Consider the following 13,416-nt stretch of genomic DNA (forward strand, 5'->3'; position numbering starts at 1 on the left):
ATTATCAAAATGGCCATCCTACTAAAAGCAATTTACACTCACCCTATTCCAATAAAAATTTCAATGACATTCTTCAAAGAAATAGAACAGGAGCCTCCCTGGTGACACAAGGAGTTAAGTGTCAGTACTATGAAGCTATCCGCAGCTACTGCAGCTCAAGTTTGATCCCTGGCCAGGGAGGTGACCCACATGTTGCAGCAGACCTCTCCTGTCTCACCCTCAGCTCCTCTCAGCAGTGTATTTCAGTTGCTCCACCTGTTCTGCTCCCTACTCTGTCTCTGGTGACTCCTCTAAACCTCCGTACCTCTGGTCTTATCCCAGTTCTTATATGCATAAATAAATCTTTTTTAAAAAAGAAACAGAACAAATATTGATGAAATTCATATGGAACCACAAAAAACAAAACAAAACAAAACCAAAAAAAAACCTCGAATAGCCAAAGCTCTCCTCACTAAAAAGAAAGGGAATGGAGGTATCATACTCCCAGACTTCAAGCTATACTACAAAACCATAATAATTAAAACTATATGGTATTAGGGCCTCCCCGGTGGCGCAGCGGTTGAGCACTGGGTTGCGAAGCTGCCCGCAGCCTCTGCAGCACTGGTTCGATCCCCGGCTGCTCCCCAGCCACCGGAGGAGGGTCCCACATGGCACGCAGACCTCTCCTACCGCCCGCTGCTCCCCTCAGCAGTGTACTTCGATCCTTCTGCCTGCTCTGCTCCCTGCTCTGGCTCTGGTGTATTCTCTCACCCTCCCGCGCTTCTGACTGTACCCAGTGCTTGTGTAAAATAAATAAATAAATAAATAAATAAATAAATAAATAAATAAATAATTAAAAAAAAAAGTTGTTTTAAAAAAACAAACAAAACTATATGGTATTAGAACAAAAGACACACAGATTAATGGAATTGAATAGAAAATTCAGAAATAAACCCACATATTTATGGACGACTAATCTTTGACAAAGGAGCAAAGAATATGCAATGGAACAAGGACAGTCTGTTTAATAAATGGTGCTGGGAAAATTGGACTGCTACATGCAGAAGAATGAAGCCAGATTACTACCTCATACCATGCACAAAAAGACAACTCAAAATGGATAAAAGAATTGGACATAAGGCCTGAAACCATAAAATATATAGAAGAAAATATAGGCAAAACACTACATAACATATAATTTAGTAACAACTTTAAAGACACATGCCTCAAAGCAAAGAAAGTAAAGGAAAAGATGAACAGCTGGGACTACATCAAACTAAAAAGCTTCTGTACAGCAAAAGAGAAGTTAACCAAAACAAAGAGACACCCTACCAATTGGATGAAAATCTTTGTAAACACTACTACTGATAAGGGACTGATCACAAAGATCTACAAAGAGCTGATGAAACTCCACAAAAACAAAGTAAACAATCAAGTCAAAAAATGGGCAGAAGAGTTAAAAAGACACTTCTCCAAAGAAAAAATGCAAAATCCAACAGGTATATGAAAAGATGTTCAACATCACTTGTAATCAAGGAAATCCAAAACAAAACTACAATAAGATACCACCTCACAGCAGGAGAATGGCACATATCAAAAAACAAAACAAAACAGGCAACCACAAATGTTGGCGAGGATGTGGAGGAAAAGGAACTTTCCTACACTGCTGGTGGGGATGCAAACACTGTGGAAGGCTGTGTGGAGGTTCCTCAGGCTACTAAAAATGGAACTTCATATGATCTAGCAATTCTACTCCTAGGAATCTACCCAAAGGACACAAAAACATTAATTCAAAAGGATACCTAAACCCCTATGTTTACTGAAGCTCTATTTATAATAGGTAATATATGAAACCAACCCAATGCCCAAAAATAAATGACTGGATCAAGATGTGGTATATATACATAATGGGCTATTACTCAGCAATCTAAAAAGATAAACTAGTGCCATTCGCACCAACATGGATGGAGCTGGAAGGGATCATGCTCAGTTAAATAAGCCAGATGGAAAAAGAAAAATATTGGATGGTTTCACTGGTAGGAGAAATACAGGGGAACCAAATAAGGGATCAGGGAAAAAAATAATAATTATAATAAATTTTAAAAAATCAACAGACAACTATAAATCAGAGCCATGCTGCTTGGGAGGGGTAGGGAGAAGGATCAAAACAGGGGAGGGAAGAGCACAAGGGACTTGGTGATGGTGCACGAGTGAACTGGTGGTTGGAGTTCTACAGGGACTACACCTGAGAGGAGAAAGCAAACATTGTACATAAAGAAAGAATGATATAAAATATATATATATGAAATAAAAAAATTCAAAAGAGAAATAGATGGGATTTCAGCCACTGTTGATTGAATGAAATAATTTACTTCATATTTATCCAAAATATTCACGTGGTTATATGAATTTTAATGAGAAATTATGCATTTGAGGACAGTGAAAAGAATCATGCAAATAGCTAGAACCAGATATGGCATTCAAAATACAAAAAATCTAAAGAAAGTGAAAGAAAAAAAAAAAAACAAATGAAAAGATAAATAAGTTTGATAACCAATGTGGTCTCTCATATTTTTCCCCATAAGTATATAATTATAAACAAATCAAATTTTCATTGTGCTTTGTGGTTTAAAATTACCAGCACATCAATAAATGCATTAAATTTTCTTTGGAAACCTAAGGTAACTTAACTAGAAGGAATAGATTTTCTTTCTCATATTTGATTTAGAGAATCTTGACAATGACTAGCTCTATTTCAATTCTTTTAAAAATCTGAAATTGGGCCTCCCTGGTGGTGCATGGATTAAAGACAGCACTATCAAGCTCTTGCCAGCCACTGGAGCACAAGGTCAATCCCCAGCTCACCATGGAGCAACCCACATGGCACAGCAGACCTCTCCTGTCTAGCCGGCTGCCCCTCTCAGCAGTGTATTTCAGTAGATCTGCCTGTTCTGTTACCCACTCTGTCTCTGGTGAATCCTCTCATCTCGCCCCATCTCTGGCCTATATCCCAGTTCTTGTATACATCAATAAATCAATCTTTAAAAATACAGAAAGAAATAAAATAAAAAATTGAAATTACAGTGATTAACAAGATTACAAGTGACAAGATCCCTTTTATGGTATAAGAGAAAGAAATAGTAAGAGTTTTCTTCTTTAGTAAATTAAAAAATATTTTTAGAATGCCGTTTCTGCATTAAATAATGTAGATCAGGATAAGCAATTGACAGTCCATGGACCACATCCTGTTGACTGTTTTTCTATAGTTACATGGTTGAAAAAATTTTAAATACGAGTATTTCACGGCATATTTAAAACTATATGAAACTCAAATTTCAGTGTCCATAAATAAAGTTTTATTAACATTATCACAGTCATTCAGTATATTCTTAAGCTGCATTTGTGCTCAGTAAGAGTTAAGTAGTTAGAATACAGCCTATCCGAACCTAAACAGAAAAATAGTCAGCCCATAATAACGATGATAAAAGTTAGGTAAATATTACTTAGAAATTATTGAAAAATCAAGTAAAACTCAGATGTGATCTTAACCTGACTCTAGGAGAAATTAAAAGATCTTATGTAAAGAGGCAGTTACTCAACAAAAATTTATATTTATATTCAGATGATTTCAAGCTAGAAAATGAGATGTATCACAAATAATATTTACCTGAACCACTAAACTTGGCCAGATCACCCTGTGTTATTTCTAAAATGTATTCAAGTGAATATACACAAATAATCTAGTCTATTTTAGACACATATAGGTATAACTCTGATTTATAAAGATTGCCTTCATGAGTAATAAAATTATGAAGTAGGATTCCAATGGAATAGTGTTTCTTCAAACTTACCTTAGGAAGGCCAGGCTTGGATTTGAAGTTTTTGTTTCTCCTAAGGAGATAAACCATCCATTAAAAAAAAGTTACTGTAGAAATGAATGATTTCAAGGTTTCTAATGAAAGAAGAACTATGTATGCAATTCCAATATGTAGAGCCTCTCTGTGAAAACATCAATTCAACTAAGCAGGCATGTTTGGGGGAAAAATGCTAAGCAAGGAAAATAGGAGAAAGAGGTGCCTGCTCTGCAACACAGGGGCTTAACAGATTTAACTAATATTGTATATTCAAAACAAAAGTGTTCTATTCTTTTGAATGTTAACATGACTCAGCATTCTTATAACTCACAGTAGTTACGTTTCTCTCATTTCAAGATTTCAAATAGATGCTTAATGAATTTTTTAAATATGCTTTTCACTAAAACTTATAATTACCTACATTTGGAAGTTATAATTTCTCTTTTGTTCTTTTTTTTCTTCTCATAACTCCATAAAATAATTCAATCAATACTTTTTTCTGAACATAGGTTGAGTTAGAAATACTTGGGCTTGAATCTAAGCTCTACTATCTACTAAATTGGATTTTATCCCTTCTAAATCTTGATTTCATTACATAACAATTAACCCTAAACAACATGGGTTTGAGCTGTACAAGTTCACTAATGTACAGATTTTCATGTAAACTGTATTGACATAATACAGTACAGCATTATAAATGCATTTTCTCCTTATGGTTTTCTTAGTAATATTTTTGTTTCTCTAGTTTACTTTATTATAAAAAATACAATATTAATACACATAATATGTAAAAGATATGTTTATGTTGTCAGTAAGTCTTGGTCAACAATAGGAAATAGTTAAGTTTTGGTGGGGGGTCAAACGTTGTATGCAGAATTTGACTGTGTGGGGCTTCACACCCCTAATTCCTGTGTTGTTCAAGAATCAACTGTAATGTAAAATGAAGGTAATCCCAACGTCTTAAGATTTGTGAGGAATAAATGAGTTTATTCACAAATAAATGAGTTAAGCAGTGATTTAGACAGGGATTAAGGAATTCTATTCAGTGATACCTCTAAATAGTTAACAAAAAATATACTTGGAAAGTATCTGAAAAATGTTGATATGGTAACTAAAAGCTTTTACTAGTCGATTATGCATGGTTATATCTATGTCCTCATACCGGTTCTATGATCAGGTAATAAAGAAAGGATGGCAGGCATGAGTAAGAGTTATATACCATGAAACATGGTCTCTTTCACCATTTTATAGGGAACTTTCAAGCCATATTTGTTAGGATTGCCAGAATTAAAGGATAATTTCAGTTAAACACTAGGAATTCTAAAAAGAGCTAACAGCTTCTTCTCTCTCCAGATGTAGGGTCTGCCAAAAAGCAATAAAGAATCATCTCCATAATGAATATATGCAACCATAATTCTCCTGGTGAGATGAATATAAACAACAACAACAATGAAATACCTTTCTAATGTGTGAGCTTCATAACTCTAAATATACTGACCATTTTTGATGCTTACTTCACTCAAAATTCTACTCATGAAAAGAATACTATCACTCCTTTTCTTTATTTAGGCAGAAATTTGAAACCAGTCATAAAAAATAATCCACATACTGATTAATACTAACGTGAGAATTCCATGAGCTCTCTCCAAGAGTTTACTGCTAGCTGAATTAGTGAATATTCCTTCTTTATCAAGCAGGGAGGTAGTACTTGAAAGTCTGTTCTGGCGTATCCCAGTTCTGCCACTCCAAGCAATATCAAATGTATCACTGTAAAAATTAAAAATGGTACAATTTGTTTTAGCTCACTAAGACAGCTCTAACACTCTCTAAATTGCTTAGTAAGTAAAATAAAATCAAGCACAAAAGTTAAAATTTAGAAAAAAAGAAAAACTAGAAAATTGCTTTATCAGAGACATTACCAATCATTTGGGACTAACCTTTATAGTCACTCAAAACAAAAAAATTTCCATGGAATCTGGTACATCCCTTTATAAACACGCATTTAGATATACATCATATAGCTGCTATCTCTAAATATACTTACTAACCATTTAACAATCAGTAAATAATGTAATGTAATGGTTTTTGTATTTGTCACATTTTACAACTTCTAAATGCTACTGTAGGAATTTACAATCCTAACAGACCTTTCTACTCTACAGAATATTAATTTCTACCTAGGTGGTCTTATTCACACACACATATTCTTAATGTACATATCCACCAAAATTATTAAGAACTATTCTAGGCACTGGAGAAAAAGGAATAAATAGAACAGATAAACTATTTTGATTACAAAATAGTTAAAAGGATTTTTACCAGTACAGATAGCAAATTGGACACAAACTTGGATTCCCCCAGAAACCCATAAAAATATTAATTTTTTAAAATTATGTTTATTTGGTAACATTGGTTTACAACCCTGTATGTTTCAGGCATATAGGTTCACAGACCTACAAATGTAAGTTATCACACTAGACCCACCACCAAAGCCCCAAGAATCCTTCACTATTGTCCAATGGCCTCCTCTCTTCATACACCTTACCTCCCCATCTTCCCCCTCTAGCAGACTCAGTTCTGCAGTCATATTTCAAGGGTTTGTTTTAGTGTGTTTTTATCTGTTACTTTGCTTTATTTCTTTATATTCTACATATGAGTGAAATCATCCAATATTTGTCTTTCTCCTTTTGACTTAATAAAATAATTAAGGAATAAACATTTAATATTAAGAGACTGTGCTAAGAAATAACACTAACATATTTTTGAAATATGGAAAGCAGATTACTTTCTCAGCAGGAAACCTGAAAAAGCAATCCTAAACTGGAAAGCTGAGAAGCATCCGTTTTTGCTCTGTAGAACTCCCAAAAAGCTTCAGAGTTGTTGGTTCCAAGTGAAAGTAGTGGAAAAGGTGGATTAGAAATGAGGGCACCATCCCATGCAAGGAATTGTGAAATTCTGTGGTATGTAATTATATCCTTTAAATAAAGCTGTTTAAATAAAGGGGTTCAAAAATAAGCAATACTGTAATTAAAATACAATGTAGTAAAGTCTTCAAAATTCTCAAGGAAAGTTATCTCCAAACCAGAATCCTATGTATACCCAAATACCAATCAAGTATGAAGGCAGAATAAACTCACATTTAAGAAATGCAAAGAACCAAAATATTTTCTTTCCATACATACTTTTTCAGGAACACACCAGAGAATATGCTCCATAAATTTACAGAGTAAACTTTAAAAAAAGAAGAAGAAGAAATGGTGCAGAATATAGTAGCTACAAAACAAAAGAATGACAAAAAACAATGTCCAATACAGAGGTAAAGGAAAATACCAATAACATGCATGCTACAGATCTCAAGAACAAACTCTGTAAGTTGGTATAGATTAAAAATATGCCAAGAGAGATTTCTACTGATGAAATTAATTGAAGATGGATCTCTGAGGAAATTCAGAACAAGTGGCAGAAAACAAGATGCATGTGGATTCTCATGCAGAACACGGGAAAGGTTCAGTTATTAGATATAATTTGTACCACTGCCACAGTGCTCTGAATAGGGCCAAAAATAAGATAGGTTGAAATCTTTTTAAAGCAGGCTTAGATTCTTTCCCTTACCCTATGTGATTAACCAATACTCCCTTCTTCAAACCTATAGAAAATGGGAAATTTACTTCATAAAGAAGTCAGAAAAAGAATCTTAGAAGTCAGGGAGATAAGCATAGATAAAGGTAAGGGTAAGGTACCACATGGAAAATAGGATTTAAGTGGAAGTATGCAAATGTGAATCATAAGAAGCCCTGTCACTTGCTCAGAACATTAGCACCCAGATTTATAACCAGTAGACAGAGAAAACTTACTAACCTAACAGAAACAATGTAGAAATACAGGCATTTGGAAGTTACTAACCAAATGGTGAGGTGCCTTACCAATTAAAAAATTTATCTCTAGCTCAAATTATCACTTGATTGTATCTGTATATCAAATGACATTGAATGCTTTGAAGAGCTTCAAAGTAACATACCCAAGCTGAAACTTCCATTCCCCCTCAAAAAATGTTGCTTTTCTTATATTCCCTATCTGAGCAATAAGTCAAAAATCTAGAAATCATCCTTATTTATTCCATAATTTTTACATAGACATGTAGACTATGTTATCTATCATCTTCTCATGTACCATGCTTATCTTTTTAAATTCAAATAACATTAGTTTACAAAACTGCACAGGTTTCACTGTCATTTGCTCAACTCAACTTGGTATGTATCAAACCACATCCACTACCAAATGTTCAGTCACCATCTACCACCAAGCAATTCAATTCAATTATTTTAAAACTATATCAAAATAAAAAATATTTTCATATACAGTCATCCTGTATATATTTCCACAATGTTCTATATTTCTTTGGTCATATCACTTGTCACACCTATCTCACAAAGTATTAAATCTCCAGTTTCTACTTTATGACCTGTCAGTAAGTATTTGTTAAATAAGCAAATGATCCGCCAGAACCTTAAGTTATGTTTTTCTTAATCTATCATTTTATTTTTCTCTCAAGAACCATATGGCCTTAAGTATAGATCTGAGGCATACAGCATGGAATGGGGAGTGTGAGGGGACAAAACAGGAGGGAAGAGCACAGGGACTTTGATGATGACTCATGGGTGATGTGGTGGTGGGAGATTTATGGGGGCTACACCTGAGGAGAGAAATCAAATATTTTACAAAAATGAACAACAATGTAAGAAAAATGCAAACAAAACAAACATATGACCTTCAAAATAAGTCATGCAAAAAATGGTAGAGTAAAAAAGTCAGTATTTTTAAAAATACTGAATGACTAACAAAATTACATAAAAACAGACAACTATCATTAAAATAACATACTATATTTTAACATGAAAAAAACTTGGAAGGGACTTGAAGTGACTATATAATTTTTAAATTTAAACTAAATTATAAGTTTTATTTCACAGTAGTTATAATTTGACATTGTTACATAATTGCTAATCACATATAACTATTTAATATCCAAGTTCTATTTTTCCCCCAGAAAATAAAGGAAATGAAGGAATGAAGGAATGCCATGAAATTTACCTAGCTGTAACATGAGACATCGCACCAAGCTGTTTAATGTGAGATCAAGTCTCACTGGTTCTAAGAGAGCTTAGAAGTCAACTCATCTTTATAAATCATTCTAAATCTATAAATCATTCTAAATATGATCATTTCTAAAATAATCTTGAGTAATATTTTCACTTTTCATCCTTCAAAAAAATTTACTTCTGTTCTCACTGTTGTATATTATAATACAATGTCTCAAATGTTAAGTAAACATGTCCTTTACACCCCTACCAAAATTCAATTGCCCTTCTCATCTCTAAAGTTTTTTAATGTTTATTTTATATACACACACACATGCACACACACATATACATATTTTAAACATCCTAGTTTATTTTTTCACAATATAGGGTTTCCCTCAGGTACTGTCACAATAGTTTTCCCACCACCAAAGTGCCCACAGTCCTCCACCACACCAAGTTCACCACCTCCCCTGTTCTCTACTCTCTTCTCCCTCCTGAGTGTTTCAGATCAAAGATCTGCTAACAAGGATTAGTCTTACAGTTTATCTTTGTTTGATCCTTGGTTTAGTTTCTCTAAATTCCACATATAAGTGAAACCATCCAGCATTTATCTTTCTCCTTCTGGCTCACTTTGCTTAAAATAATCCCTTCTAGTTCCATCATGTTGCCACAAATGACATGAGTTTAGTGTTTTTGATCGCTGAGTGTTATTCATTGTGTGTATGTACCACATTTTCTTGATCCACTAATCGGTATTGAGGCATTTAGTTTGTTTCCATGTCATGTCTATTGTAAATACGGCTACTATAAACACAAGAGTGCAGGTTTCCTTTCAAATTAGTGGTTTAGTGCTCTTTGGATAGATACTTAGGAGTATAATTGCTGGGTCATATGGTAAATCCATTTTTAGCCTTTTGGGGAATCTCCACACTTCTTGCTATAGGGGCTACACAAGTCTACATTCCTACCAACAGTATTATACAGTTCCTTTTCCCCCACAACCTCTCCAACACTTGTTTGTAGTTTTTCTGATATGAACCATTCTCAGAGGTATGAAGGAGTATCTCATTGTGGTTTTGATTTGCCTCTCTTGTGGCGCAAGGGGTTAAGATGCAGAAGTATGATGCTATCTGCAGCCACTGCAGCATGAGTTCAATATCTGGCCAGGGAGCAACCCACATGGTAATAAAGCAGATCTCTCCTGTCTCGCCTGCAGCTCCCCTCAGCAGTGTATTTCAGTAGATCTGCCTATCCTGCTCCCCACTCTGTCTCTGGTGAATCCTCTCACCCCCCACACCTCTGGCCTGTACCCCAGTTCTTGTATGCATAAATAAATCTTTAAAAAAAATCAATTATTTTAGAGAAGACTAACTGTATAGCCATTTCACCAGAGGCAACTTAGATAATTTAGTTTTAACAGTTTTATTAACTCTAACCCTATTAACTTATTTTATCTTTGTTTTTTTTAAAGATTTATTTATATATAGAAGAACTGGGATACAGGTCAGAGGCATGGGAGGGTGAGAGAATTCACCAAAGACAGAGTGGGGAGCAGAAAAGGCAGATGGACCAAAGACACTGCTGAGGGGAGCAGCAGGCGAGGCAGGAGAGGTCTGCCCCACCATATGGGTTTCCCCCTGGCCAGCGGCAAATCAAACCTGCGCTGCAGAGGATGTGGACAGCTTCACAGTGTGGTGCTCAACCTGCTGCACCACCAGGAAGGCCCTTAACTTATTCTTTTATAAAATTGTTAAGAAATAAAAAGCCAATTAGATCTGATTTTCTTCATATTTTTAAAGCCACAAAAGCATTACTAGGAATGCTAGTTATTTCTGCTGTATTTCCTCGTAAACACAATCAAATATACTTACTGTTGGTTTTTTTCATTTAGAGTATTCATTCCCTGGAGATCAGAAAGAGGTGTTCTGGGATTTTTCCTAGTTATACCTGGCATATAAAAAGCAGAAATATTCAAATCAATGATAAGAAAAACTAAATACATGGTAATTTTTCAAGAACAAAAGAAAATTATATACTCCAATAGTAAATGTTAGCTAAATGTTGAAAACATCTAAACAATCCCATGGCTATCTCTTATAAATCTGACCAGCTCACAATGAACTAGGGAACTGTATAATATGTTCTTTTCAGGAAATACTAAGGTAACTGGGTTAAAGATCTAGAAGAGTTCAGATTAATTTCTTGCTGTTCCCCATCAGAAGGAACCTTGACTTGTGGAGTTTTTGGGCCTTAGCAGTACCAATTTGGGCAAATCATGTTTGACTAGGCATTTACCTACATGAGGATGGGTAATTTGAGGGTTTTATTGGGAAACTTTTCTTAGGAATATCCACTCTTCTCTCTCTATGCACACTAATTCTATTAAAGACCTATCACACTATGAGTTTGCTTCCTTTCTCTTTGTGCACACAGATGGCCAGATCTATCTTAGAGTATATGTACCCCTTAACAATCTGGGGTTCCTGGGTTCCCCCTGGTTGCATGCTAATAACCTAAGAGGAATGAAAACATACACAAAGACTTTCACAGGTTGATTCCTAAAATATCAAAAAAATTCTAATGATTATATTATAAAACTTGTAATAATGATTCCTCATTATTCAGAAATAAATTACTAACATTGAGAGCCTCCCTGGTGGCACAGGGGTTAAAGTCTCAGTGCTATCAAGCTATCGCCAGCCACTGCAGTATGAGTTCGATATCCCGCCAAGGAGTTTACCCACATGGTACAGCAGACCTCTCCAGTCTCGCCCACTGCTCCCCTTAGCAGTGTATTTTAGTAGCTCTGTCTGTTCTCCCCCACTCTATCTCTGGTGAATCCTCTCAGCCCCCTGTACTTCTGGCCTATACCTCACTTCTTGTATGCATAAATAAACAAAAATAAATCTTAAAAAAAATAAATTGCTAACATAGGACTATAGATTTAGAGATCCATTAAATTACAGATAAAGACAATGAGACTCGGGCCTCCCTGGTGGGGCAAGGTGTGGGACAAGATGCAACCTATGAAGCTGTCCACAGCCTCTGCAGTACGAGTTCGATCCCTGGCCGGCCAGGGAGCAACCCACATGGCGCAGCAGACTTCTCCTGACTCTCACGCTGCTCCCTCAGCAGTGTACTTCGGTCAATCTGCCTATTCTGTTACCCGCTCTGTCTCTGGTGAATCCTGCCCCACCCCCCTACACATATGCATAAAAAATCTTTTTAAAAAAATTAAAAAAAAAAAAAAGACAATGAGACTCAAAGAAGCAAGCTGATTTCTTTAGGATTACCAGTATTTTCAAAGTCATAATTTTATTCAAATAATGAAATAAACACAGAAACTATAAGCATAAGGCTATCAACTTGCATTAACATAAACACACAAAAAATTAATACAGGTAAAACACAGAGAAAAGGGAAAAGTACAAGTTATCCATAATAAATTACTAGAAGTAATGAATGAATTCTGCAAAATTACAAGATATAGACTCAATATCCAAAATTCAATTGTATGTGTAAATATTAGCAATAAACAACCTTTAAATGAAAGTTTAAGGCTGCAGTAATAACAGCATCAAAATATGATATGAATAAATTTAACAAATAAGTATAATATGTCAACACTGAAAACCACTAAATATCATTAAAAGAAGTTGTAGGACAGCTAAATAAATGAAACGTCATCCATGCTTAAGAACTGGAAGATGTAATAATTAAGATGACAGTGCTCCCCAAATTGATCAACAGATGAATGTAATTTCTATTAAAATTTAAGTTCTTTTTTTTTGCAGAAACAAATAAGAAAATGAGCCAAAAATTAATTTGTAAACACAAGGGGCCAGAGTAGCAAAATAAGGTTGAAAAAGAAGAACATGGTTGAAAGTTTCACTCTTTCTGAATTTTAAACTTAGAGTAATTATTTTGGCACCAGCATAAGAATATATGACTAGATCAATGAAATGGGAAGGAAAGTACAGAAATAATCCTTTCCATTAATAATTGATTTTTGACAACTGTGCTAACAAAATTCAATAGAATAATCTTTTCAACAACTGGTGCTGAGCGCAAGAGATATCCACATGAAAGAGAATTAAATCAGATCAAAAACCAAAATACAAGTGCTATAAACAAAGAGTCTTAAAAAGAACATGAAAGTTAATTTTTCTGACACTGCATTAAGCAATAGTTTGTCATGACACCAAAAGCACAAGCAACCAAAGAAAACCATGGATAAACTGGACATCATCAAAATTAAAAATTTTTGTTTTCAAAGGAAACAAATCAAGACATCACAACATCAAAGTACAAAGACAACCACAGAATGGTGGAAAATGTTTGCAATTCAATTATCTGATAAGAAACTTGACTTAAGAATATAAAAAGAACTTTTGCAAATGAATAATAAAGACAAATTTAAAAAAAAAAAGTGTGAAAGGATCTGACTGAATATTTCTTCAAAGATAACATGCAAATGGTTAATAAGCACATGAAAAGATGCT

General features: G+C 34.5%; 1 protein-coding gene across 11 annotated transcripts in view; it reads right to left on the reverse strand.

Moving 5' to 3' along the window:
• Positions 1 to 13,416, reverse strand: part of MYO9A (myosin IXA) — a 191,763-nt gene that overhangs the window by 74,470 nt on the left and 103,877 nt on the right. For all 11 annotated transcript variants that reach the window (XM_054688553.1, XM_054688550.1, XM_037502853.1 and 8 more), the window contains 3 exons: positions 10,786 to 10,861; positions 5,457 to 5,600; positions 3,831 to 3,870 (listed from right to left, as the gene is read on the reverse strand). In XM_054688553.1, the coding sequence (XP_054544528.1) occupies positions 3,831 to 3,870; positions 5,457 to 5,600; positions 10,786 to 10,861 (260 nt within the window). The remainder of the gene's footprint in view (positions 1 to 3,830; positions 3,871 to 5,456; positions 5,601 to 10,785; positions 10,862 to 13,416) is intronic.

The sequence above is a fragment of the Talpa occidentalis genome, unplaced genomic scaffold, assembly GCF_014898055.3.
Source record: "Talpa occidentalis isolate TD23 unplaced genomic scaffold, MPIMG_talOcc4v2.1 talOcc4.11, whole genome shotgun sequence".
NCBI classification, from domain to species: Eukaryota; Metazoa; Chordata; class Mammalia; order Eulipotyphla; family Talpidae; genus Talpa; species Talpa occidentalis.